The 10,127-nt window shown below is 35.2% G+C and overlaps 1 protein-coding gene and 1 pseudogene across 1 annotated transcript; both read left to right on the top strand.

The window, feature by feature from the left end:
* Positions 1-1,666: 1,666 nt before the first annotated feature.
* On the top strand, positions 1,667-4,285 carry LOC107008151 (probable CCR4-associated factor 1 homolog 11). The gene has a single exon (XM_015207079.2). The coding sequence runs from the start codon at positions 1,730-1,732 to the stop codon at positions 2,585-2,587; it is 858 nt and encodes a 285-aa protein (XP_015062565.1). The 5' UTR covers positions 1,667-1,729; the 3' UTR covers positions 2,588-4,285.
* Positions 4,286-6,345: 2,060 nt separating this feature from the next.
* LOC107008152 overlaps positions 6,346-10,127 on the top strand; it is a 10,956-nt pseudogene continuing 7,174 nt past the window's right edge.

Here is a 10,127-nt window from a genome sequence, read left to right as displayed (position 1 = left end):
GGGGGGGGGGGGGGGAGGGGTAGTAGGATCTTAGTATAGTATAAGTGTGCCGCTGAGATTTTGGAAATATGTTGGAGGTACTTGTGCATTTTCTCGAATTTTAATAATAATAAACGAAATTCGAGTAATAGAGATCAAAACTGGTACATTAAAAACGTTAATTATTAGTTTTAAATATAAAATTGCTTATTCAAAACACGAATTAAAGTTAGTCAAATCCTATGAAGTATTCATTGTTTAATGATAAGTTTCATTTTCAATCTTTGACTATAGAGCATTTTGGACACTCATCGTAATTAATCGAGTCCCATCTCGAAATACCAGCATCACATGAAAAACACATAGTCCATTAAAAGTGTTTATTATTAGTTTTGATTACAAAATTGCTTATTCAAAACACGAATTAAAGTTCGTCAAATCATATAAAGTATTCAGTATTTAGTGAACAGTGTCAGTTTTCAATCTTTGACTATAGAGCATTCTAAATACTCATCGTAATTAATCGAGCCTAATCTTAAAATACTAACATTACATGTAAAACGCTTAATCCATTTAAAGCGTTAATTAATAGTTTTGATTACAAAATTGCTTATTCAAAATGCAAAATAAAGTTAGTTAAATCCTTTGAAGTATTCATTGTTTAATGAACAATGTTGATTTTTGATCTTTGACAATGGAGCATTCTAGACGCTCATCGTAATTAATCGAGCCTAATCTCGAAATACTAACATTACATGTAAAACGCGTAGTCCATTAAAAGCGTTAATTATTAATTTTGATTATAAAATTGCTTATTCAAAACACGAATTAAAGTTAGTCAGTATTCATTATTTAATGAACATTGTCAATTTTCAATTTTTGATATGGAGCATTGTGGACACTCATCATAATTAGTCGAACCTCGTCTCAAAATACCAACATTACATGAATAACACGTAGTATATTAAAAACGTTAATTATTAGCTTGGATTTTGACTTGCTTATTCAAAACACGAATTAAAGTTAGTCAAATCCTATGAAGTATTCATTGTTTAATGAACAATGTCGATTTTCAATCTTTGACTATAGAACATTGTGGACACTCATCGTAATTAATCGAGCCCCATCTCGAAATACCAACATCACATGAAAAACAAGTAGTTCAATAAAAGCGTTAATTATTAGTTTGGATTACAAAATTACTTATTCAAAACATGAATTAAAGTTAGTCAAATCCTATGAAGTATTCATTGTTTAATGAACAATGTCGATTTTCAATCTTTGACTATAGAACATTCTGGACACTCATCGTAATTAATTGAGCCTCATCTCGAAATACCAACATTACATGAAAATCTCACAGTCCATCAAAATCGTTAATTATTAGCTTGGATTATAAAATTGCTTATTCAAAACACGAATTAAAACTTGTCAGTATTCATTATTTTAATGAACAGTTTTAGTTTTCAATATTTGATTGTAGAACATTCTGGATACTCATCGTAATCAATCGAGCCTCATCTCAAAACACTAACATTAAGTGTAAAACGCGTAGTCCATTAAAAAGTTAATTATTAATTTTGATTATTCATAACTCGAATTAAAATCGGTCAAATTCTAATATGAATATCAAACACTCGGACTGTAACTCCTTTTTTTTTTTTCCTTCTCTATATATATAGAGAGATCACCTCTTTAACCCTACCATCCCAAAATCCCCAATTCACTTAGCTTTTTGATCATCTCGATCATGGCTTTCTCCGGCATTGTCACCCCACCATCTCCACCGTACGCCGCCGGAAAAAAACCTGTTTTCGTCCGTTCGGTTTGGGCGAACAATCTGGAGTCTGAGTTTTCGTTGATCCGTGGCTTGGTCGACCGTTTTCCTTTTGTTTCAATGGATACAGAGTTCCCTGGTCTGATATATCGGTCGGATATACGTGCTAAGAACCCAATTGAGCTCTACAACAATCTGAAATCGAATGTTGATGCTCTTAAGCTGATTCAGGTGGGTATCACGCTGACTGATGTGTACGGTAACCTGCCGGACTTTGGCTGTGGTTATGGTTTCATCTGGGAGTTCAACTTCCGTGATTTTGATGTGTTGCATGATGATCATGCACCGGAATCCATTGAGTTGCTCCGTGATCACGGGATGAATTTTAAGAAGACGCGTGCTCGTGGTGCTGATACCACAAGGTTTGCTGAACTGATGATGTCCTCTGGGCTGCTTTGCAATGAAGCTGTTTCTTATGTGACATTTCACAGTGCTTATGATTTTGGCTACCTGATCAAGGTTATTACTGGCTGTAACCTGCCAGGTGGGTTGACAGAGTTTCTGAAGTTGATGAAGGTGTTTTTTGGTAAAAGGGTTTATGATGTGAAGTATATGATGATGTTTTTCCCGTATCTTCATGGCGGATTGGACCGGGTTGCTGAAACTCTCATGCTGAATCGCGTAGTTGGGAATAGCCATCAGGCTGGCTCAGATAGCTTGTTGACTTGGCATGTGTTTCAAAAGGTGAAGCAGGTCTACTTAGCGGACAATGAGGCTCACACCGAGAAGTTTGGTGGTATTCTCTTTGGGTTAGAGGTTCTTTCTCCCTAGATGTAGTGTTCTAATTTCAGAAATGCTGTACAATCCTTTACTTAATTGAAAGGAGTTTCATTTTGGTTAATGTTATGTCCCTAAACATATATGTCTGCATGACTTTAACTCAATAAAAAACGTAAGGGTGGTCATGAAACTTTTGAGTACTGGTAGTTCACCTGTTAAACCCAACTTTACTTTTCAAACTAGAAGTTGTTGTTTATTTGGATCAGTGAGGTAAATTTGGAATCTTTACATGTCAAATCAACACTAAGATTAATTAGTCCTTAGACTACTTCATTCATTGAATACAAAGAGTGGGATCATCAGATTTCTGGTCTAGTGGGTTTAAAACCACAACGAAAATCTGAGTTTGATTCCCCATAATTACATCGTAGGCTGTTTCTTTATTTCAAAATTTTTGTGTTCCTATAGGGAATTGAAAATCAGAACATCCTTGTGGTTCGGCTAAAAATTCAGAGAAGAAGCTTGCATATCAAAGTGTTTAGTGCTAGACTGTATTGATAGGTCAATGTTTTGTAAATATTCAAGATTGGAGTGTGAGGGAGTAGAAGGATGTGTATAATTTTGACAGTCATAGTTGGTGATTTGTTACTATTTGTCTTTAGATGAGCTATTGAATACTAGACAAGAATCTGCTTAAGTAAACCTTGTTGTGATGGTTGTTCAGAATTCACGTCAAACATGGTGATACAGTTATAAATCGTGGTAATTTATGCTGTGCATCCAATTTCTTCAACCTGAATATATGGTTTAATTGCATCAACAAGATACATTGGAGAACATTAGATGTTGATTAGAGCTATGAATTTATTAGTCCTAGATGAGTTCACTTAGTGGTTCAAAGAGTAGAATTAGTGAACTTGTGAAGTTTAGTTTGTGTACAAGATTTGTGTTTCTTGTGAGGACTTAATGTTCATGCTTAGCCAAATGAAATTGAGAGAAGTAGCTGAAATTTGAAATGTGAATGTTCAACGAGATGAATTGTGATGTAAGATTAGAGTTTTTGGCTTTTGATGGTTTGGAAGTATTAGCTGTGATATCTTGACAATAATGGGTCGGTTACAGTGGTTTGTCTTTATATAAGTAGTTGATTATCGATAATCATCTCTTAAATATTGTTTGTTGCAGAAGTGGTTCTAATAACATTTAAATGCATCATTTAAAGTTGTGATGTGGTTGAGCTGGTTACAAGTAGTTTGGAAGTAAATGTTTTTACTTAGTTGGTGAGAGTTCTTTTGTGACAAATGAGTTTTCGTAGTTAATTTTCTTGGTGATTGAGAAAGTGGTTTGGAGTAGTGTTTGGAAGCGAGAATTGAGCAAAAGTGGGAAATGAAAAAAAGTGACAAGGGCTCACTTCATCGAAGTGAGAAGTGTGAAGTGAAGCACACACTTTTTTTTTTCTAAACAAAGCACTATTTAGTATAAAAATAAAAATATTAAATATGCATAGATACATGATTAAGCACTCAAATCCTCCGGGCTGGCCCAGTGGTTTATGCTTGAGACTTCCATATTGGAGGTCTCATGTCCAAAACCTCTTGCCAGCGAAAGCAAGGGGTTTGACTTTCGGGTCGAGCTCGTCGCATCGAGCTTGCCTAGTTCTGGTTACCTCTCTTGTGGGGTTTGCGAGCTATTACATAGGAGTGCACACCAAAGGGTAGCGACGGTAGCAACTGTCGATTTTCCTTGCCATAAAAAAATGATCAAGATCTCACCCAAAGGATAGTGGCAATGGGTTTCCCTTGTCATTTAAAAAATGATCAAGAACTCAATAGACTTAACATATTAAGTAAAACTTTCAATTCTTAGATAAAAAAGTAAATAATAGATACTAGAAATAGATATTTGATAAGAAAATACAACTTGCTACAAGCAAAAACAAAACAATGACAAGAACTCAATAGGCGTAACATATTAAGCAATACTTTCAAATCTTAGATAAAAAAGTAAATAATAGATCTAGAAATAGGTATTGAAGAAGAAAATACAACTTCCTACGAGCAAAAACAGAACAATGACTGTCACAAAACACGGCAACAAAACAAAAATAGAGCATACATAGTAGCATTACAAATAGAGGAATCTTAAATTAGAAGAAATAACAAGAGAGTTGTCAGAATAAGAATAGGTAAATATAATCCTACTTAAAGAGAACAAGAAAAGAAGAGCCAATATAAATATTTTTACAATAATTCCAGCCGCAATCGACAAAGGAGGGAAAATGGTAAAATTTACGTGAGTATTTTTACTGAAATAAAAAAAAATCTTGGCTAGCGCTTATCTCTAAAATCGAGTTTTTTCTAGCTTTATAATTAATAAGCACACTTCTCGTTTTTGGGATAGAAGCGCATACGTCTTCACTATCGCGTCACTTTAAGGCATTAGAGTGACAACCTATTGCTTCACTTCTCGCTTTAAGCAAACGCTTCAACGTTTTTGACAACACTGGGTTGGAGCCAACCCATTGGACCAACGTGGGATGATGGTCTCACTCTTTACTTTACTCCTTTTGAATACTAGATTTAGTTCGCTTACGTAAAACTCTAACTAGTGTACTAAAATACAAATCCCATGTCAATTGAGCATAGTCATTTTTAACACACTTTTGGAATCTAAACTTGGGAATATAATGATTTATTAGATTGAACCACTGAGAGACACAAGTGTGCTAACAAACTTGGTAAATGAGATTTTGCCTCGTAGGAATTAAGATGAAATTGTCCGTTGTATTGACTCATCTACTTAATTGTATTTTGGTGATTTTTTCTAAATACGTGCTAATACATAATGTCTTTGAAATGTTTCAGTGGAGAATGTGATCTTGGAATGTTTTGCTTTGGTGTCAAATAACACCAAAGCTAAATGTTCCAAGTCCACATTCCCACCGAAACATTTCAAAGACATCATGTATTAGCACATAATTAGAAGAGAAATAAATCAAATTGCTTTTCTTATCACCAAAATACAATTATAAGTATAATATGATCCAATACAAAATCTCATATAACAAGTTCGTTGATACACATATGCTTCAATGGCTTATATTTAATACAATAGTTTGAGTTCTAAGTCAACTGAACTAAATCTAGTGTTTAAATGGAGTAAAGTAAGATCATCATCTTCGAGTTTTGTACTATACGTTAGCCCAAATGATTGGCTCCAGACCAATTTCTCGGTTACCAATTAAAAATATGACTATAAAACTCATTGTTACGAAAAACTTTTATCTACAAAGTTACATGTAATTGATTAGCACTAGTTATTGCATATTGACAAATGCTACAATTATCCTTGCAAAGGGGCACTTGAGCCCTTGATGCTCTTGCTTCAAAACATGTTGAGCGCTTCGCCTCGCTTAATGTGCTTCAATATTGTCATCTAGGTTCTAAAACATACTTTTCCTTGTCAATGAACTTCTTCTAAAGAGACGACACTAAACAATTGATATTTCACTTTATCGTAATTATTTTTTGTTTTCTTTGCTCATATATTTTCATTCATGCTTATAAGTTATTAGTCTTAGACTAAACATATATATTTGTATTTTTCTCCCTTTGTGCCTTTTTTCTTTAAAGTCCACACTTATTTGCGCTTAAAGCCCAATAGACCTTAGAGCTTTTTTGCACTTTTCGCTTTTGATAACACTTTATCCTTGCTAAATCGAGGAAACTGATTCACTTCAACTCCCCCCCCCCCCCNCCCAACTACTTTTACGTAAGCATTGTATGGTGATATCTTGATTTTGAGCCGAAATGGAATGGTTAAAGATGACTCATAGAGCTCGTTTGGATTAGCTGATTGTAAATAGCTGATAAGTTTTAAGTATTGAACTGTTTTTCTAAATAAGTCGTTACATATTTAGATAGAATCACTAATAATCAGTTGACGTGTTGAAATTTATCAATATAATCTTGATACTTCAACAAATTCCATCTTAATTTGGAAACGTAGTTATGACTTTTAACGACAATTTCGTAACTAAGGACATGAATCCAATCTTTATAAATGTGCTTACAACAACCTATTCTCTTTGGTCGTTAAATCCATTTTTTGCTCAACATTATTGACGAGATAATATACCGTCTTAAAAAGCACAATAACCAGTTGTTAAAAATTAATTAATCTATAAAAAAGAGATGCTACTATTTTCTTCCTTTCTTTTCCTCCAACCCACCCCTCAAAAGAAACCCTTAGGCTTTAATATAAACACACACAGTTTAAAAGAACTAGTCATCTGCTCTGTCCCAATATGTTCATCTGTAATTGTTATCTAAAGTATCACCTTAGTTGGCATCCATTGTTCATATCAGAGTTTCTTCTCAAGATAAGGTTAGAAACTTACCCTTTTTGTACGTTTAATTTTGGTTCAAGTTAATAAGGTTATGATTGCACTTGCAAGTATATGGATGTTGGTTTTTTCTTTCATGATGGTTGATCAAGAATTTGCGTCATTATCTATTTCAATTTTTCCTAATATGGATTTAGGATTTTTTAAAATTGTTATCAAAAGTATCACCTTAGTCAGCATCCATTGTTCATATCAGAGTTTCTTCTCAAGATAAGGTTAGAAACTTACCCTTTTTGTATGTTTAATTTTGGTTGAAGTTAATAAGGTTATAATTGCACTTGCAAAGTATATGGATGTTGGTTTTTTCTTTCATGATGGTTGATCAGGAATTTGCATCATTATCTATTTCAATTTTTCCTATATGTATTTAGAATTTTTTTAAATTTTCTTAACCTGAGCTAACGAAACAAAAAATTATGGCATGGTCGATTTCAATGTGCAATTCCTCTATATAATCATCTTTATTTATTCCACTGCTTTCGATTTGTGTTATTATTTTGCTTTCTCCTTGATAATGACCAGGAGGAAGGCCTAAAGAGCAAGGAAGAAAGTTTTAAACTCTTTCTCTTTTTAAGAAATAACAATTTGCAGAATAATTTTCCTGTTCCTAAACCAATTTGAGAACAAATTGCAGTTATCACCTTTATCAACATTGGAGTCATCATTCAATTCTTTCAATGTGAAGAAACGTGATGGTATACATGCTTCTTGTCGTTGATATTTTCTTCTTCATCTGAATTTATCCCTTTTCACTTTATAAATGGTTCATTTGTCTATTCAACAGCTGCTTTTGCTGTAGATCCTCTTTATCATCAGACATCAGCTTAGTTGATGAAGGTGGTGCAAAGGATTGCCGTGTCCTTTTTGGTTCATTTGAGGTACCCTGGGAAGTCTGTAGCAGAAGCAATTCCACATGATATAGATCAGAGTTTATTGATATATGTGTTGCTAAAGGTTTGTGCTTTGGAATTGTATGTGGTTTTGAGTTATTCTTTCATTTAGATGTTGGAAGGTTCTTTTATGTGATCCACTATCAATTGATTGTTAATAGGCCTTCTCTGTTAGTATAGAATGTGTTGAAGAAATGATGTTGAATATGCCCAAGAAGGATGAGACATCGCCCCGTCTGAGGCATATATTTGTCAAATTGGTGGAGAGATGCCGGTGCCAGCTGTAACAGATTCCACCAGAACAAACTTTTGAGTCATTCAGCCTAAATATGGATGTTGATGCATTTGACAATTAGAGCCTGATCCTATGGATCGTGATGATGATGGAAGAAGTTTGTCAGATCAAGGCTCTCACAGTGTTGATCAAATTTCTTCAAACCAACAGGAGATGGAGAACACTTCACTTTTTGTTTCTTTCAACACTAATTTGAAATTGACGCCCCTGAAAACAGAACAACTGAAAGTTGGTATTTTTTTTTGTTTGGTTTCCCACCCGGTGTCTAGCACCCACATTGGAGCCCAACTAAATCCGGATTCGTGCGGGGAAGTCCCACATTGGGTGGGGTATGACAGTGAACCATTTACTTTTCCCGATGCTGAGGATGATGACAGATTTGATGATTAACTGTTTTTTGGACCAGGATTTTCTTCACATTTCCTGGGCTGGTGAAAGGTAAGCTTCCGTAGGAATACCACAAGGAATTGTAACTTTTCCAATCCTCCTCTCTCCAGTAGCCTTGATATGAAGATGGATCACCAGTAAAATCTTAGAGAACAGAGAGTGGAGAAGCAGAATCTGAAATTGCTTTCACCAAAGCTTTCGACACTGATCTATCACATGGCTTTGCTCCTCCAAAGAATCTCATGTTACTACTACTTCCAGAAAATAGAACACTATGTAACAGGTTATTTCCAGAAGATTGTCATTATCAACCTAAAATCTTGTGAAGCTGTTTCTTTGAGCCAATGTCACGGTAACTCTAGTCACTTTTACGAGTCTGTTATGAGCTGACTACCTTAGAAAAGTATTATGATTGCTTGTATTCTTTTGCCTTAGTGCTCTGGAAGGAGAGGAAAGCAAATCCCAGGTTAGATAACTTTTATGGCCATCCATCCAAGAGGTTAGTTGGAGGCATCAATCGAGAGCATTATGGTTGAAGGAGGGGGACTTCAATACTAAATTATTTCACCGGGAAGCAGTAGCAAATAGAAGCGATGTGAGAAAGGAGGAAGTGGTAGAGGGGGCAGTTATAGATTATTATGAAATATTGCTTAAAGAAAAAGTGGATCGGGGGCCTACTATTGGGGGTTTAGGGTTCAGTCTAATCGGACGGGAGGTGAATGGTTGGAGAGGGCAATGGAGGAGCAAGAGGGAAAAAGAGTGGCGGAGTGTTGAGCATGTCACAAAGCTCGGGCCCAAATGGTTTCTCTTTGGCTTTTATTAGCATTGCTGGAATACAGTCAAAATAAATGTGATGAATTCTATTGCTGAGTTCCAACATAGTAGTAAATTTGAAAAGAGTTAGAATGCCTCGTTCAGTGGTATCATCCCTAAAAAAATGGGAGTGAGCTACAAGCGCAATGGATTATAAGACTTAAGTGTTGGCTGAGATCGTTTCTTCACAAAATGCTTTTGTGGAGGGCAAACGGATTTTGTATGCAGTGTTGGTGGCGAACAAAGTGATGGATTCAAAGATAAAGCAGAGAGTACCTGGTGTGTTGTGCAAACTTGATCTTGAAAAGGTATACGATCATGTGAATCGGAAATTCCAGGACTCCATTATGCTTCAAATGTGATTTGGGGAGAAGCAAAGGAAATGAATCTACTTTTGTGTTTCTTTGGTGAGAGTTTGGAGCTATTTCAGCTTGGGATGATGATAGTGAATTTCCTGGGACCTTTTGTTGGCAATGCATTTAGTGATGTTGGGAAGTTAAGTACACTTGTCTCTCAACCTCGCCAGGTTTCTTCGTCTTCTCCTCTTCTCAAATCTTGTCTATTTATGCTTGTGGTTCTGCAATCTAGATTCCTCTAAGTGTAACTTTTAACCCTCAGGCCCACAGTTGATCAAGTATGATTTATACAGATTAAGTTCTCCTGCAGGGACCAGACCCTATTCTTCAAGAACCATGTTCACTGATTTTTATTTTTAAGAACTCCGCACCATTGGCTGTTCTTTTAATTTTCTGTTGTGACTGTTACTTTTTTGGGTGGGTGGGTGGGTGTTGTGGCTGTTTG

This window comes from Solanum pennellii, chromosome 1, assembly GCF_001406875.1.
Source record: "Solanum pennellii chromosome 1, SPENNV200".
NCBI classification, from domain to species: domain Eukaryota; kingdom Viridiplantae; phylum Streptophyta; class Magnoliopsida; order Solanales; family Solanaceae; genus Solanum; species Solanum pennellii.
This window is presented reverse-complemented; position numbering and strand designations above follow the sequence as displayed.

Bases quoted from the DNA above. Each gene is read 5' to 3' on its own strand.
- LOC107008151 (XM_015207079.2), top strand. From the start codon at position 1,730: ATGGCTTTCTCCGGCATTGTCACCCCACCATCTCCACCGTACGCCGCC.